The 19,111-nt window shown below is 41.9% G+C and overlaps 1 protein-coding gene across 1 annotated transcript in view; it reads right to left on the bottom strand.

Moving 5' to 3' along the window:
* Positions 1–19,111, bottom strand: part of ADAM12 (ADAM metallopeptidase domain 12) — a 169,840-nt gene that overhangs the window by 17,706 nt on the left and 133,023 nt on the right. The window contains exons 12-14 of the mRNA XM_065746986.1: positions 9,526–9,703; positions 4,657–4,746; positions 3,777–3,972 (exon numbers count right to left, since the gene is read on the bottom strand). Coding sequence (XP_065603058.1) covers positions 3,777–3,972; positions 4,657–4,746; positions 9,526–9,703 — 464 coding nt within the window. The remainder of the gene's footprint in view (positions 1–3,776; positions 3,973–4,656; positions 4,747–9,525; positions 9,704–19,111) is intronic.

Below are 19,111 nucleotides of genomic sequence, written 5' to 3'. Positions count from 1 at the left end.
ATTTCATAAACAGAGATGTTCTGCTCTCTCGGAAGCGGTGCAGAAATGCTGTGTCATTTCAGATCAGTGCAGGACCTGCTGAAAGGAGCCAGCACCGTCTCCCAGAAGAGAAGAGAGAAATTCCTGTGGTGCTGATTGCAAGAACGGAGAAAAAACAGTTACCAGGCTCTAAGTGGAAGCTGAGATGTAAACTCAGTGCCAATGTTATCTTATTAAAAAACAAATTATACAATGTGTATAGGTGAGGAGGGAAAGAAAACCTCACTCAGATGGGAGTTTTGTTACTCACAAGCACCGTGACCAACTGTATAAATAAATATAAGCACAAAAACACGGCTCTGTGTCATGCTGTTTGCACCTGGATTCTCTATCTCATTAAGTCTGTTTTACTGCACCGATTACGCAAAGCAAACTTCCTCAAGCTCCCCTCGGCCTTTCTCTTCATCTTGGTGATCCCTGCTGTTCAGTCTGTGAAGAGTGAGATGGGGTTGAGCTGTTATTTTTGCATTTAAGGAGTATGCGAGTTCTCACTAGCTCTGAGAACACGATTTAATGCCTTTCACATCCCTACAAGCAAGCAAAGGTGTTGCCATAAGTCTATGATGATCCAAACAGTTTGATTTCACTGCTTATACTAAACAAGATTCAGATTTTACAAGGTTTAAGTGAATTTGTATCCTTGCAAAAAGGACAGCCACAGGTTGGTCAGCTAAGTGGGATGGGGAATGCATCTGTTTTGCTTATAGGATTGTACTTGGAAAAAACTGCATCATTGACAGACCTTTGTAACAAATATTGACAACAAAATTAAGATTGCTTCTGCCTAAACAAATGGCCATGTCTACACAACAAATTTAAGCATGTTCTAATTATTGAGCCAATGTCTGACATTGACTGCCCCAAATCATTGTTTTTTTGCCTCATGGGGTAAAGCAGGAAAACACACTGACAAATCTTTCCTTTTATTTCCCCAAGAATCACTTTCTTCTCAATGGAGAAGATGCCAAGTGCTTAAAGCTGGTAACCTCCTACTCCTTGGTAGTTGATAATTTCTTTCTCTTAAATAGCTTCATCTTTGTGGCTGGTTGCTCACTGAAAATTGCAGAGGACTACCAGGCAGAAATGCATTCCTGTTCCTGCATTGCCCAGTTATGCTGCTATCAGTGAGACAGATCAGTGCAACACCAACATTTCAAACAAGAAAGGTCACAAGCTCCTCATGCACTTTGCTTCTTTAAAGGCAAAAAGTGACCAGAATTAAGGAGAGAGAGAAAAAAAGAGGGAAAAGAGCAGGTATTCAGGGCCGTTTTCAGGGCCTATCCTGGCTACTCTGAGCTCTCCAGCCTATTGCAGACAAGGAACAGCAAGAAGTATGCCTCTATTTGAACCGAAATTATCTGCTGAAGGTAACTTAAAATCCCAATGAAATGCAACCACTCCACTCTGGAAACAGATCCCTGCTGCTCAGCCTAATGTGCGAGCTCTGACAAATCTCATTATTTTTCTTTGGTGCTAAAAATATTAAGGTTGACATGTATCATTGGGCATCTGTAAGCCTATGAATAAGGAAAGATAAATAAGAGAACACACTGATAAAGAATTCAATGTACTGAATATAGTTTTAAGGAAAGTTATTGTATTTTGTCCTGCATGGCTATCTCCCGCTGAGAAGAAGAAAAACAGAATTAATGTAAAGGAATTAGGGCATTTTCTCTTTATGGTATAAAATCTTCTTTTAAGAACACACAACTGCTCTCTCATCCAACCTCCAACACACACAGTTTTTAAAAACAAATTTTAAACAATTACAGAAATCTAGTAAAAGATTCAAACTTTTTGATACAAAGCCCAGAGACAACTCAGTCTGTCAAGTCTCATTTCAGCAAGCGAGCTGGAAGGAAACACTTTTTTTTCTGACCCTTCAGGCAGGTGAGATTTGGAAACTGTTTTCCAGCCGCATGGCCCACACAGCCCATCTTCTCACTCTTTATCAGCCAGTCCATGCTCCAGCCAGCCACAGGTGTGAGCAGGTGGGGATATTCACAGGTATTCAGAACACAGGCCTTGTTCTTTCATGGATAATCTAGTTTGCTTGAAGTTGGAAGGTTTACTGACATGGTTTCTAATTTATACCTGCACCGCTGAGGTCACGAATAAGACTTTCAGTTTAGATTCAGGCATTCTGGCTAAAGTCTGTTGTGACCATTTGAGCTCTGTTTGCAATAAAGTCATTTTTCTCCTAAGCAGACCCCCACAGCCACGTCCACTGAGGCTCTATGCACAGCAGTGCCCGCTCAGCAGTCCTGAGAAGGAAGACAAGAACGAAGTGGGGGAGCCCGGGGGTGCTGGAGGACGTGCTTTGTTAGGAAACAGACCTGGCAAGGGAACTGCAGTAATTCAGCTTCTGACCTTTAGCTGGATTTTTCTCAGCGGCTGAAATTACTAACAGTCTGACTGAGGAACTTTCCATGGCATGGGAAACTGGTTCACGAGAAGGTTTTGCTTTGTACAAGAGAAAACGTCTCTGTATCTGGAGGATTACAAATCCCAGCATGACTCAGGCTGGAGGCTATAACTGTGCATGCCTGTATCAGCTCTTATTACCTCTATGACCCGAGTGGGATTTGGAGGAGAACATCAGATGAGCGGTTTGCTCCACGTAGGCAGTTCAGTTATGAACTGGAACTCCTGCTAGCACGCTCGTGCAGGTACAAGCGCGCACCGCATCTCTCTCTCCTGCTTTCCACATCTATGGCATTACCTCCTGAGATGCTGTAATGCCCTTTTACAAGTTTGCAAATTGTCTGAGCTCTTACACAGATAGATAGATCCTTAAGTGGACTTCTGACGGGGCTCTGGCCGAGGGAAACATCTGCGTGTCATTAATTAGACTGACACTGGAGTTTTGAAATAGAGCAAAAGGCAGCGAGATCCTGAATTGAAAGAAGTTAAAGAAGAGGTAAACACTAGTTTAGAAGAATCTAACACTAAATAGCACTCCTCTTTAGGGGTGTTCTAAGGGCTTTCTCCATTTAAAGGAGGGGCTCAGTGGGATGCTAAAGGAGATGTGACTTTTCCCCAGCGAGGCAGCAGCAAAGTGTGGACTTAATATTGATCTGTCAGGACAGACAAAAACCAGCTTTTCTGAGTTACCTGCTCAGAATAACCCAAGAGCTCATTGAATTAGATTAGTGCAAAAAATGAGTGAATTCCCATGGCAGAATAAGATTCTCTTTCTGCTTCAGCGCATCCTCTGCTAAGAGAACTGCTGGGGGCAAGTTGACAGGGCAACAGCAATAGACAACATGTGCTCAGTGCTACAAGAATCTCAACGTTAAGTGCTGAACTCTATTTAGGGAGGAAGACAGGCATATACGTTCTGTGGATGGAGCAATTCAGAGCACAGGGGAAAGCTTACCTGCTGCTCTGAGAAGGGATGTGGTTTTCACCTGTGTCAGGAGCATTCAGCTCTTCAGAGGGTGAGATAAGGGCATGTCAAAGTCAGTACTGACTCAGCTCACCTGGCCATGCACGCCCGTGCTGTGGAATGAACATAGTTACTCTTGCTCTCCACCTCCTACTGCAAGGAATGAACATGACTGCAGATCGAGGGGAAAATGAATCACTAAACGATTCTCTCATTGCTCGCTTCTCCGTTTCAGAGAAGAATAGGCACAGATTGGTCCTGTATCAAATTCTCCCAAATCCATCCTTAATCACACGCAACTTTTCCTCGAGTCTGCCTGATGAGCAGCTCTCCTGGTGTTCAGACTCACCCTGGCCCCAGAGGGTGATGCACTGCTGCTCGTGGGTCTGGCAGATGCCGTTGTAGCAGTAGCCATCCACCCCGTGGCACGCGTGCCCGTCGTGCAGGTACACATTAGCTGGGCAGTGAGGGCTGGCTCCAGTGCAGAACTCTGGCAGGTCGCAGGAATTGCTTGACTCTCTGCAAGAAATCCCCGCTGGTTTTAACTGCAAAACAAACAAAACCTTGGCTGCTGTGATGTCAGTCAGCAGGAGCCGTGCAGTGGTGTGAAACATGCAGACACCAGCTCTGCACCTACTGACTGTAGTGGACAGTGTAGAAGATCACTGGACAGGTTGCCCAAAGAAGCTGTGTATGCCCCATCCCTGGAGGTGCCCAAGGCCAGGTTGGGTTGGTCCTGGGCTGCCTGAGCTGGTGGAAGGTGGCCCTGCCCCAAGGAGGGGGTCGGAACAGGATATTTAAGGTCAATTTTCAAACTAAGCCACTCTGTGATTCCCCATCCATACAGCACCACAGAACCTCTCCAGCCCCAGCTCACGGGCCACCAGCACACCTGGCTCCTGGGGGCTTCGTGGGACAGAGGTGCATTTCCTCATGCACGTCCTTTGAGATCTTTTTCAACTTATTAATACCTCCAGTATACATGACTGTTCACCTCTTGTCCTGATTTCTCCTGATACACACGTTGTTTAGAGACAAAACAACTAGTAGGATGGAACACCCCAGTCTGGGCACAAACGTATCACTGACAACCACAAAAATGGATGTGTCCTGGGAGCACCCCTGGATTTTACTACATCACCACCACACACTGGTGAAAAACAAAGGCAGTTGAGAAGACTCATGACATTTTGCCTGCCCCACACAAGTGACCATTTCCACCAGCTCACCTTGCAGTCTTCGCAGCAAAGTCCATGTGCACACACAGCTCCCGGCCTCAAAGTGCAGGTGGTGGCATTGCAGCACCGGTTTGTGCATTCCTGGATGGGGATAAATCGAAAGCAGACAACTTTCAGTTGCAATGAGCTGTAAATCAAGAGAGGCTGCCTATCTCGGAGAGGTGCTACAGCCCTGCCAAGAAAAGCTAGCCATGAATTCATGGATTATGCCTAAAATTCTATAACCTGATCCAAGCAGCCGTGCCTGTCCTTAGATCCTACAACTGCAGTAATTGTGGTAAAACCAGAGAAGCCATTGAGGAGGGTTGGTTTATTCTAGCTATGAATGTAGTCTCAAACATCACGAACAACACTGCTACCAATCCCCATGCAATAATATGGCATTTTGTTTCCAGGAAACCAGTGGAATGAATCTGTTGCCTTCAGTGGGGTTCACCCCAAGCTGAGGGTCCCAAGCTGCAGTTACTGAGCATCACCACTGCAGCTCTCTGCTCAACACATTTCTTGTTTTGCATGGAGGCTGGTGTCTGCTGCAAAGAAAGATGATGACACCATTCCATGTAATCTGTTCTTGGGGTATTCCAGTAACAGAGCTTCGAGAAAAATACGAACTCCATTATTGCTGTTACATCCCAATTTCACAGTTATGGATTAGACAGTTGTATGTGGGCTTTTATAAACCTTATTCTCAGTAGAATGACCTAATAAGAAGTTTCAGAAAATAATGGAGTTGCTTTTCCAAGCTTATACTCACAAGCTGCAAGTTACATCAGCTGCACTGGAACCTCAGCTCTCTAACAGAAATAACAGCAGATAAAATTGCTCTTCACTGTGTTAAGTCAATCTGACTTAACAAGGGATCACTAACAGTACGGGGAACGCATGAACAATAAATGGGTGAGAGCGATGTTCACAGCTCTGGGTACTTTCTTGACTTTTGTAACGCTTTCCAACTGGAAGATAGGGCTACTCCTGCACTCCCAAATAACCAGTGAAATAATTCTCAGCCTTTTCCTGCTTTCTGCATGAATATACAAAGATATCTGTGCTGCTCTGAAGCAGCAGAACAACTTCCTGCACCTATTTTTGATCATGCTGGAAGGCAGCACGCTACACAAATATTTCTGTGCATCTGCTGTATTTAAAAAGGTACATTCCTCTGCACAGAAACGCATCTTATAAATTCATCTCAATAGCAACCTGAGAAAAGCAGAGTGGAGGAAAGCAATGCCAACCCAATTAAAGTGCTTCTCAAAGAGTCTGCTCCTGTACCCCATCATCAGACCATCCATGGAGCAGTCCAAGGAAAGCAATTGGCATTCCACAGACAGCGTGGGATAAAGACACAGTTCTTTGAATGATGTTACTGCAGCCTTTCAAATTTCCAATTGCTCTCTCACTTATTACTCATTGCCAGGGATGAGCTTGGTAAATAGTTTTTGTGCCTAGGCTATTAAATTGTCAGGAATGGTTTTAACATAAACAAACAGGCGAGCAAACAGAAAAGGTTCAGGAGGTTTTGGGAGGCTGGAAGAGAAATGGGAGGCCGCCATCTGAAACTACTGCCTTCAAGTAGTGCATTATTATCAGTCATTATTAGTAACAACAGCAATAAGGGGAGGTGGGTTTCATGGTGTAGGTCTTCTGGGCTCATCAGAGCACCTCAAGCAGACAAAAGCAACAACTACTGGCTTCCCCCACAGGGGCTTTGGACCGCACATCTTAGTTTCACCCTGCTTTCCTAAGAACACAAAATAGACCACCATATGCCAGACTTTGTCATCCCCTAACAGCAGCCAGCAGCAAATGCCTGCAGACAATGATATAAACACAGATGTGTGATACCTCCCCCATCTCTTGGGTTCACTTGAATCTCCACGCATGTTTAGCGCCTGCAACATTTGGTGGAAAGGAACTCACAAGTAGGCGACACAGTCTGGGGAGCAGCTCCTTCTGCTTGTTTGCAACCTGCCATTTGCTAACTTCATTTGCACAGTTGTTGCCAGAGGCAATTGCTCCCTATTCACTCTTTCCAATTCACTCATGATTTTATCAGCTCCTGTCAAATATTCCTTTATTTTCTATCTTTCCAGCCAGAGGGCCTCCAAAAATCTGAACGTCTTTGTTGCTTTTGTTTCAGTCTTTTCATTCTGCTTTATCCTCCTTGAAAGCAGGGAGAGGTACTGAGAGGAACTGTGTGGGCAGTCTCAGCCACAACATGCTGCAGATTTATAGCAGCCTACTGGTGCTTTGTTTTGTTTTCCTATTTCTTCCCTAGTAATTTCTAACAGCCTATTTACCCTTTAGACCGCTCGTGAGCACTGAGCTGACATTTTCATGAGACTATTTATTGCAATAACAAGTCTTGTTCCTCTATGGTCAGAGTCAGTTGGGAGTCCATCATCCTATATGTGATGGTTAGATTACGCATCATTCTGCACTGAATCCCGTTTGTCACCGTAATGCCCAGTCAGGCTGCCTCAGAAGGTTCTTCTGCAGTTCTTCACAGCCAGCTCTCAGCTCTACAATCCTCACTAATACCATGAGCGAGATCAAGGCCATTCCTCTTCCCAAGATGTTTACCAATATGCTGAATCATGTAGTCTTCCAGGATACATCTCGTGGGCACATCGCTGCAGATCTCCGAAAACTGCTGAAACCAATTATTTATATGTGCCCTATATTTCCTTTCTTTTAACCCCTTTTTTTTTTTTTGCCCCAATCCTACAGCTGCTTAGCCTTCTAAGGAGGCTTTGGTCTAAAACCCCTTTGAAGTCTCAGCAGGCTGTAATAGCTGGATTTTCCCTTCCCTCCTACTTGTTAAATTATTCAGAGTACTGTGATAAGTTTGTAAGGCAGGACATCCTGGCACAAAAACTCTGTTGACTCTTCCCTGGCATGTCACAGCCACTCAGACAGTAGCTCTTCATTACCTTTGCCAGTAATTTGTTTGGAACTGACTTCTCATTTACTGATTTACAGTTTTCTGATGTCCCTTGCAGCTTGTTATAGAATTAGCCACATTTGTCACCTTTCAATTCTCAGGGACCAAGGATATATATACACATATACTTGCCTTCCTCTATCTTGGCAGTCATAATCCACATTAATCCTCCTTCCAGAAACACTATAGCACACTGGACATGTTTTGCAATATAATCCAAAACTAGTTTAGCAACATTATCCTTGGTCAAGGCTCTTGGCCTGGTGGCATGCCAACACCTGTTATACTCAACAGGATGCCCAGCACCTGATGCATGAAGCCACAGTACAGGTGGATGGAGGTGGCCAGACAGTCCCTACAAGCATCAGCATTTCCAGGGCTGTCTGAAGGGTGGGAGGTGTGCTAAGGTCACGGCTCTTTGCCCAAATGAGTGCATTACTGTCCTGCTAAGGAATCTCAACACAGGGCTGATTTTTTGCTTGGAATATATAGCAAAGCTGTTATTTGATTAGCAAGTAACACACTTCAGCATCTCACCAAAATCCTAAGGGCAAAAAGTTCCTTGAGAAATATCCCTACCAACCACCTATAGCTACATATTCAGATACACTTAATTCTAATCAGTGAGAAAACACAGCCTCCATATGTCACTGTACAGCTTTCCATGCCATAAAATACTGCACCACTGTTGACAAAACTCAGCTGGTATAAATGAGTGGATAGTGAATTATTAAACACTCTGGTGGTCTTTTGGTACAACTCAATTTATAACAGTAAAATCCAAATTAATTTAATTGGGCTCAAGGTACAGTTTTCCAATATAACTAAGAAAGAAAATCATAGATAGAAGAGGCAAATCAAGTCAGTGCTTGCTGACATTAACTGACTTTGACTTGGAAAGGTATCGCTATCATTCAAAACTGAAAATGAGAAAGATAACTGGGTTAGAAAGACATTTGCAAGCTGCTTGCACTCTATTGACTTTAAACTAGAAGATAAGCCTGTTTCCTCCAACCTTGTTACCCTGAAGAATGAGTGAACTGTCAGGAAATCCTTATGGCTTGTGTAAATCCAATACACTGTATAGACAGGATACAGCAATATCTCGCTGTTTTAACTGCCCCAATCTATTTTGTCTGAAGAACCATATTTATCACAGGAAACAAATCCCTCATCTACTGATGTATTTAATTCAGATAATCTGGGGAAAGTTCAATACAGCCAACGAACATGGGAAGCCAAAGGTATATGAATGCATACACATGTACTACTTGACCCCCAGATTTTGCCTATCTCCTCCTGATCTGAGCAGTCCTCTGACACACTCACTAAACTAAATAAAATGATCTTTGAAGTAGTAGCAATCTTTCTGGGAGACAGTAAAGGCTATTTTATTATTGGGTAATTGGCTAGCAGCGAAGAAAAATCTCATAGCAGAAGAAGGAACGGTATCGTATCTAAAACCTGAAGCTAACTGCAACAAAATAACACCTAAGCAGTGTTAATTAAGTAGCATCCCACTTACAGAAGCAAAACATCACAGTATCCTGAGAAATCTAAGCAATGGGAACAAATTTATTTTGGATTCATCTTATTAGTAAAGGCATTTTTGTTGTTAGGAACATGGCAGTTGGTCATGGCTGGTCTGTTGGACAAATAGTGAGTGACTGTGTTCCCCAATGGCAAATTGAGCATATGTTTAAATTAACACCGTGTCTGACCTTCAGCAGGAAGAAGTCAAGCAGAAAGTCCCTGAATTTCTGAGGCTTAAGCTGATAGATAAGATAGAAAACAGAGAAGGGGAAGTTCTGCTTCGCACCACGTAGCCTTAAATGCATCAAACCAACTTTGGTACTTCTCTGCTGTTTAAACCCTGCAGACAGGAGGTGAGCTGTAATTCTCAGGCAGTGTCTTACATCAGGCTCCCCACAGTCGCACTCCTCTCCATCTTCCACATAGCCATTCCCACACTTCTGTCCACCAAAGGACTCTTTGACTTCGGGCAAGTTAAACAGACACATCCCCACTCCTTTCTCCAGGCTGTTTTCCAGGTCCTTTCTACTGCAGCTGCTGAACACCATGGGAAACGGATAGCTGAGAGGAAAATACATGAAAAGAAATATAAAGAAGAACTATTACCAGATGAAAACATCTCTTCTCAAACTGGTGACCTTTTAACACACCTGCGCACGAATAAGAAGACTGCATTCAAATTTTTAACCATTTAACATAGGACTGAGACATAGCAATGCACTGGACAGTGGTGCAAAACATGTCAGAAGCAATTTCTGACTGTAAGGAAATGTCTAATATTCACATTTCTCTTTGTTTCCTCTGATAAGGACTGGGAGCATTCATACTCATTCCTTCTCCCACTTCTGCACATGTAGTTACAGAGCAAACTCTTATCAAGATCCTAAAGAAGTGCTGGGTTTGCAAGGAGGATTCTAGCATTCTGAGGATTGCAAAATAACCTAAGCTTTCTTGGAAAATTTAACATCAGATGGCATGTTCATTCAATTCAATGGCAGTGTGTGGCAAACTTACTGCTTTTTTTTTTTTTCCAGGAAAAATTAAAGAAAAAGAGGAAAAACATCATGTTGCTTGATAAGAACCTGCTTCTGTAATTCGTCCAAGTCCAGCTTAGAAACCATGTCATTAAAGCAAATGCAGCTCTTATTTTTAAATCTGGATCACTCTAAAGACTACTGAAATTACTCATGTTTTGAATTCACATCGCTGGGAGCAGAATTTGGCCCTGCTGTCCAGGCATATGCTTTATTCTGGAAATCACACGGACTGTTTGCAGAATGATTCAGGGTAATACAGACATCTCCAGATATTCTCCATTGTTCTGCTGGAGAACTTGACTCCATTCTCACTCACAAAAGTTTGCAGTTGGACTCAAGGAAATGACACAAGTAACACCTGGGTCCAGCCATCGATGTCGTATCCTAAAGAAACCTGCCATGCCCACTCAGCACCGAGCTGTGCGCACAGTTGCATCAAACCTGGATCACCACCAAGCAGAAAAACAGCTTTCAAGCTGCTTTATCTCCCCTAAGACCCAAGACCTCCTTCACTGCTGCTCCAGAGCCAAGCAGTATTTAACATTACAGCAGCACAGGGAGACAACCTGCTAATGACTGGACTTTATTCTCTAAATCCTTTGTATCAATCATGTATTATTAAGGACAGGGCACAAGCCTTGCCAACAAACCAGATAACAGATGGAAGTTCTGCACTGCTGAACTTCGGACTTCCATGAATCAACTGTTATTTCTAATATTCCAAAATGAAATGTTTGCTTTGTGAATGGTGATGCTGGTAGCTATTAAAAAGGGATAATTTCTATTACAAAAAGAAATGCTTGACAGTTTCGGGTGCAATACAGCTTCCTATTCTTAGGAATAAATTAGGATCTCGAAGAAAGATTAGGGGTACTTTACAAAACAGAATTAATTACGTACCTACATGAAATTACCTTTTTACAGATTGAACAGTCATCTCATTGGGAAATGACAAACATAACTGAAGAAGAGAATAATTCTAATGTATCACTACAGGGTTTGTCAAGTTAAACTTAACAGATTTGTGGCTCACTGACACATGACTTCAGAAAGCAATGGCCCTCTTCACTTAAGAAAACATTCACTTCACTTCTGGAAAATGTTAATGATTAGGCAGAACAACAGAATCTAAGGCAAATAAACAATCTTCGGAATAGCACGAGGTGGGAGCCAAGCGGTTAGCTGCAGCTCCAGCCCCAAGGGGGAATGAGAAGGTACTATAAGGAGTGAAACAGAAAATCAAAGCACTTGGAAAACTTGCTACCAATCTTTTTTTATACTGCACAATTGGAGGTGATCTTAGCTGGATGCCAGAAGCTCCTCTCCCATTCTTAGTTCAATTGGACAAAAGACACAAAATTCTGCATGCATCACTATGAACACATAGATGGATTCACACTACTATAAAACACCAACAAAAACTCCAGAACCACCAACACTCCTAAGTGATTAATCCTGAACAAAGTATACAAGTGCTTGATCAGATATGATCCTCATATCAAAGTGTGAACAAATGAATATTGCATCATCCAGACAAGTTCCTTCACCTCAGTGGCTCAGATTTACTTTGATATCCAGAGATGAACGCAGGGAGACGTACAGACCTTACACTGTCTGAAGTCAATTCAGGAATACAAATAATGCATTTTGCCCCGTGCCAGATGTCTGAGCCACATGCAGTTCACAAGAACAGCTGGCTGGTCAAAACTATCAATATTTTAGGGCTGCTCCTTTGTATCTAAGAATGTTCAGGGTCATTTGCATGAATGCGAGATGTGTCTGTCCATCAGGGGGGAAGAGAATCCCTACTCTTAACCAGAGGTGAAATAATGTCATTGTTAATGAATGAGGTTTCTGTTTCCCCTCAAAGGAACTTCAAGCTGTTTCCTATTTTGAAATAAGAGATCCATTCATCTTCTGGCTTTTCCTGCTCTTGACACTGATTTCCTCAGCTGACATCAGTGCAACACATGTTATTTGAAGAAATTTTCTGAATATCTTCTCTTTACTGAGTAAGCTCAAAATAAGACAATGTAAAAACAAAGAGAAACCCACCAGGTGGAAATAGAGAGTAAGGGAAGGGTAAACACAGTGAGATCCCACATCAATTGATGCCAGTTCGTATTTCATTGGACACATAACTGATGTTTAATATTGTGATTTTATGACATGCAACTCTTCTTTTTTTTTTGACAAAATAATCCAGACAGTGGAGTCTCCAAAACAAAGTTGATCCTCCACGTGTTTCTGTGATTTCAGTGACAGAACACAATTTTCCTTGCTTGGCCATTTGTAGTACTACATGCATTACTTCTTTTGGATTAACCCTCAGATACCAGCTTGTACTGGCCAATGGAGAACCTTCCAGAGGTAAAAAAAATAAATAGAAAATAAAATTGTTTGCCATCACTGTATGCTATTATCACTCACTCACTCTCTCACAACGCTTCCTTTTACAGACCCATATTACTGGTCTGAACAGAAATTCAATAGTAATTCAGCCCAACCTATTCCTACTCTGACATCCTGAATAGCCCACACATTGGCTACACTGTTTGAATCTGTAAATTTAATACACAGTGGGTCTTTCTGTTGAATCGTTCTGGCTGTGGGTACAACTCTGCAGAACTCAGATTGGGTTTGGCACTACCACAGTCTCTCTGGTGGGTTAACAGTGAGAAAAGTGCCTTTCTACTCCTATTGAACCTGCAGCATTCCTCAGTGTCTCCTTAGTGCTTAAAAGCTGTGTGTAATTTCAAGCAATGTCTGTCCAAGTTCCCAGCAAAATAGCACCGACTGCTCCTGCAAATGAGAGATTCACAGTAGTAAGATGATGGCTGGTAATTGATTCCTTTATAAGCAGAGTCTGGTCTTGTCCCACTCATTTATATTTTGAGCACTCAAGCCATTCAAATGCCAGCTTCTTCTATCTATTTTTGCATTTAGCCTGCATTAGATGGCTCCTTTCATTAACTAAGTGAAGCAGCATCATCGCGGGAAGTGTCAAGTCCCTTTTAAGAAAGGAGAATTCTTTGTCTGTACTAGCACTGCATTGCCTAGCACAGTTTCCTTTTTGCATGAACTCTAAAAGTTCATCTCCATCATCTCCTTTTCAGAGGCATTCCCCCTCCTAATGGACTGAAGAACAAGAGAGTACAAGCACAGAAAAAGACAGAATCACTGCCCCAGAAAATTACAGTTTTCAGAGATAAGACAGCCACAGCATTCAGGAGAAAGACAGTGGCTGCTGATTGATGCTTGGTAGCACAGCAGGTCAGCTACAGCCCTAGCAAAGGTCCTGCTGGGGAGCAGAGTTTGCCATTGCTGTCAGCGTCATTCCAAGCTCCAGCTGGAGCACAGCAGGAGTGGCACTGACTTGGGCTGCAGGAGATCCCTGCTCCAAACAAAAAAAAAATCCACCACAGGACTGAAGCAAAACCTTGGGAAAGCCATCGAAAATGGAACTTCCTTTGTTCTGCCAAACATCTAGATGTCCATATACACCTACTGGTGTCTGAACATTTAGTACCTTGGGTCTGCCTCCTCCATGTTCCTCTACCATGAAACAAAAGTCTCCCTTGGAGCCACATTTTGCTGTCTCAAGAACCACTGAAGCAGTATCTCCATCAATATTTCTGGCAATTCTCTGTGTATTGCACAGCTATGGGCTCGCTACATCTTGGAAATGAACATTATGATTACTATGAATATTGTTATCCTATCCAATCTCAGATAACTTCCTTATTCAAGAAAAGTAGGGCGTTTATAAAGTAACTGACTTGTTCTCTCCAAAATGTTGGTACATATACACGCATACATTATACAAATGCATACGTTATATATCTGTTTCTAGGGTTCATTCATTCCAGTTCATATCACAATCTGATTATTCAGCATTATAGCAATGTTTACACAGAGCCTTTTACCTAAGGCCCTGAAGTGTTTTACAATTATTCACTCAATTAAAATGCACAACAGCCCCAGAGAGCTCTATTAAGTACCACTGGGCCTTCCTCCCTGAGGTAATATGATAATTGGAGATTATATTAATTTTAAAAGGGCATTTTGATTTTCCCACACATGCTTCTCGAAATCACTGCTGACATGCTAATTTCCAAAGGTGCAGAAAAATGGGACCTGGATTTGTTTAGAATCATGCCTGAGAGACCCTACATTAAACAGCTCAGGCACAAGCAATGGTCTGTGAGTATGAAGGTGCTCAAAGACAAGAGTAGGGCTCAGCCCCAGCCCTGAGTCAGAAATTTCACTAGTCAAGCATCTGAATTTCCAACGCTTTTCATGACATGTCTCATCTGAACATCTCTGTGTCTCCCATCAGTCCCAGGCCACCTTGAGATACACAGCTGCAATGGCCCTGTTTTTTTCTCTTAAGCAAGGGTCCATGCCAACAGCAATGTACAATTGAGCAAGGAGAGGCTTTCAACTTCCTGTAGAGTACAAACATCTGAGTAAAGTAGACAGAAGACAAAATAAGGAATTTTTTTTCTTTTTTTTTCTTCTTTTTTTTGGTCAGAGTAGCTCATACATAAAGACTCTTTCTTGGAAGAAAAGATCAGGGTGCCTTTTAATTGCCTTTTAATTTTATCCAGTGAATTTTTAATGTAAAAAGTTGTCAATGGTAAAAGCTCTGTTTGCTCTTTAGAATGTGTTCTTAAACAAACCATACAATCAGAGAATTGCAGAATGGCTTGGGTAGCCATATATGTCTTTACTTACTCTCTTTAGTCTGCAGAACTGTTGATTTTTGGCTGCAGAATGGCTCATTTTCAACTGGAGAGGAAGAGAGCAACTCAAGCCCTACCTTTGGAGGGAGAATATGAATGTTTGAGCTCCCTCTTGTTCATACTCCACATAATAAGTTAAGAACAAATGTGTCAGTTTCCTACTGCAAGTCCCTGTCTTACATAAGAAAGTAAACCCAACTTTTTAAACATAAGATATCTAAGTTTTGCTTTTGTTAATTCAAGTCTTTTTTTTTTTGTACTGACACACTGTCAGCTGTAGAGAGAGTAAAACAAAAGTAACACTCTAGGAAGGCAGAAACTCAGGAGAAATTAGTGGTTTTAGACCTACTGAGGTGTTGATTTCAAGGAGCCATGACAATTCGCCAGCCTCCTCTATCTCCTGATCTAATTGACATAATTGTTTCTCACATAAAGGCATCCTCTTTGGTTTTAACCTTCTAGACATAATTATTGCTCTCCATCTCTTGCAAAACAACTTTTCAGGTCTCCTAAGAGATATGAGCCTAGTAGAACAAAACGGAATTTGCTATTAGATGACATTCTTAGACACTTCAGCTGTTCTACGCAGTGTCTTATGTTAATGAATTAGTAATCATAGAGAACCTCACAGAACAGGGTATTGAGCAGGAGATAAATCCTGTTTCCTTTGATATTGAAATAGGTTTTCAAATGCTACGGATCTCTTAGCGTATAAAGCTCTGTCATTACGCATTATCTCATACTCCTCATGTTTTAGCAGCAATTGTTTAAAATTAGGCAACTACCATAGAATGGAGGTCGTGATAATCTATTATTAAATACTGGCTCTGTTTGTGAGAACTTCTGAGGGAGAAAGGCCCACCATTTTAACATAGATCTCCCAAGCACATTGAAGTAAAAGGAAATCCTAAAGGTAGCTGCAGATTTCCTCCCTGCTAAAATATTTGTGAAAAGCAATTATTTTTTTTTAATCTACATAAAGTATTGAAGTGGGAAGCTTGCCTCAAAAGAAATTAGATGTCTGGCAACTCACACTTCTTTTTTTCTAGCCTATTTTTCACTATAGAGCTCCTCTTTTATAGTTTTAATCCCTAAAGCATCAATAAAGTAGAGCACAGAATTGGGCCGTGTAGTTATACATGACATCAAAGCTCTTGCTGTCTGAGTTCATGGTCAGTGATTTAAGAGCCAGCCTGGATTTCTCCCACAGCTTTTGTCGTGTTCACTCTACGGTAGTTCTTACACTTCCAATAAATAACCATGAACATCACACCAGTGATTAAATTAATTGATACGTAGTGGCAATTGCTTATTGTGCTACAATGAAATTGCCTTGGTTATTGAAATAAAGTCTTTCCAAATAAATGTTTAAACTTCACTCCCGAATGCTTTCAGCTCATTGCCATTTAGCCTTGGGAACAATGCAGATTTGCAGACTTCATTCAAGCAATATTACTTCAGGTGCCCAGATTGGATTATCACAGCTCCAGCTGAGATTTGACCTCTCCCATTAAACCGAAGGTGAAAATTTAACTCCCTGAAATACCCAGAAAGGCAGATTTATAGTACCAAATGTGAGACCTCAGGGCAGAAGGCAGTGCTGAAACAAATGGCTGAACGAACCAGAAAAAAATACTTTCTGTAAAGGAACAACACTTAATGGTTTTATACAGTATACACTGTCATGGCTTGATATTTCTGCAGCCACAAAACTGCCAAATAAAACATTATTAGCAGTTACTTTTTACTTTGATGAATGTACAGTCAGAGAAGTTTTTTCTTGTTGAGAGGCCTGTTGTGACTTTCATTTCTGTTCTGGGGTGAAGCAATACCAAACCGATTTATCAATCTTGACAGTACCCTGACGATACGCCGGAGTTATCTGCATTGCAAAAGCTCTATGGGAATTGAACTCAGACAACTGTTCTTCCTGTTGGAAACCAGACAGCCAAGGAAAGTAGCTATAATCAGTCTGAATTTGCCTCTGGCTCATCTTTTGCTCTGTTTCCTTTTAGACCGCTACTTCATTAATAAAAATTTGCTGGATTGCTGAGAGTTCAGGTTTCACAATCTACTGCTTAGAATTTGAGGTTAATCCAATGCAACAAACAAAGGAGGGAGGGATAAAAAGACCAGGTCAGGCCTGGTCCCAGGCTAAAGGAAAGCAGGGCAACAGGCTTCCCATGCCTCCAACCACTGCCAGCCTTGAAGTAACCAGAGGTAAGAAGCACGATCACCATTCCCTGTGTTTGTGTTCATCACAGAGAAACACAGCATCCTCAGCTCATGAAAAGCAAATAAACCGTCCATCTCACTGCTCAAAATACCTTGCTGAAGGTCAACTTCTCACCAGTTTCTGGTTAGATAAAAGGCACTGTTTGACCCTGCTTGAAATGGTAAAGACTGCATCATGTCCTGGTGACATTTCCACTGTGATTTTATAATCAGCTTTCATTGCAGGCAGTTATATTCTGATTTTTGTCCTTTTAAAAACCTTTCAACTGTTTTTTTAAATAGGTCAGGAACAGCTGACAAAAATATATATACACATATATATATATAAATCTGACATTGGGAATAGAGATTTGGGAGGATCACTTCATAGAGAAGGTGTTCAGGTGAAGGAACAGAACAAAATCATTTTTCAAAAAGCAAGCCAAACCAAACCTAACGAAGCAGCAAACCAAAATGGTAATAGAGGAAAATCAACCCATGATACTTATTTATGTACATTTACCCATTTCACCAGTGCAAGCTCCTGTCTTTTCTATGTGTACCTAAACACAACTCAAGATTCACTGCATCAAGAAGAATGAAAGCAGCACAGTTATCCTGCCAGATGATGCTGGGACAGCCTGACTGTCCAAGGTTTTCAAGAACCATGGAGGTGTAGAACTTACTGACACAGCTTAGGGCCATGGTGGGGTAGGCTGACAGACTTGATGATCTTAATAGTCTTTTCCAACTTCAACAATTCCATGATGCTTTGATTTAAAGACCTGGCATACTTTGGTACATGCTTGGCCTGAACAGATGGGTTTGGGCTAGGAGAAACCTGTACATCAAGTGCAGAATGAAATGAGGGAAGAAGACTCAGTGGAGCTCAAAACCCTTGGGAGGAGAAAGCCAGGCCAAGGAGAAGAGATTTGCAAACATTTCTGAACAAAACTCACAAGGAAACAGCTCACTGGGAAAAGCAGTAGCAGAAGCATTAGCAAAAAGAATCATATGGAAATGCCAGCTGGAAGGACAAGGGTGCTAGAGAAAAACAGCTGAGCTCTGCAAAATGCTAGAATGAATATATACCTGGGGGATAGACTCCCATTGATTTCACCTAATGGTCATACTACCCGGTCTCTTAATAAATCAGAACTCCAAGACAGGAGTATCTGACTTGCAAGCACCTTGCCTCAATTTTTTCTCTTTTAGAAGATCCAGAGGAAAGATAAGTGAGGCATTAACAAGGCCAGGAATCAGGCTGCAATCCCCCAGCATTTCTACCTTCCTGGTGTGCGTTCTGCAAGATAAGAGCTAAGGAAAAAAAAACAACTTTTTTCCCACATCATCTAAATCACATCAGGCAAACAGAAGTGAAAATAAGCTAATTAGTGTCAGTATTGCATGTAATCATAATACCAAGTCATCAGAAAAGAGCGGATCCACTCATGATTTGTGCCTTAGGGAGCCTTAAGCAAGCAAGTGAAAAAATCTGAAGGGATCTATAGGATCCTGATGAAATCCAGAGCATGCTGAAGTCTACAGATGCTTTCCTGTCAACTTTGACAGAGCCTGGATATCACATCTGAAGCCAGTGGGCTGCCAGGAGAACATCAGTGATGAAGTGGAACACAAATTCCACACTACTTTAGAATAAACCAGGAGGGCTTTTTAGGAGACCAAGTTATTTCACATCTCTGTTTTCTATGACTTCCCACTAGAATAGGTGATTGCCTACCTTCATCCCACCACTGTGGCTGTGGCTTTCAGTCGTGAAAAGCTGATACAGAGCTGACCTGCCTTTCTGCCATGAGTCCCACGGTTAGTGCATGAGGGGATATCTCATATGCTTTGAAATAAGAAAAACAGAAGGAAAAAAAAAGGGACTGGCTTTGCAGAATGTAATTGTTGGGGTAAAACAGACATCTTCATCCTCTGAATGTTAAACTTTTTGCACATCTATCCCAGGC

Source organism: Cyrtonyx montezumae, unplaced genomic scaffold (genome assembly GCF_038088225.1).
Source record: "Cyrtonyx montezumae isolate F1298 unplaced genomic scaffold, pur_monq_1.0 scaffold_4, whole genome shotgun sequence".
NCBI classification, from domain to species: Eukaryota; Metazoa; Chordata; class Aves; order Galliformes; family Odontophoridae; genus Cyrtonyx; species Cyrtonyx montezumae.
Note: the sequence above shows the minus strand (reverse complement) of the source record. Positions and strands in the feature narration are given on the sequence as shown.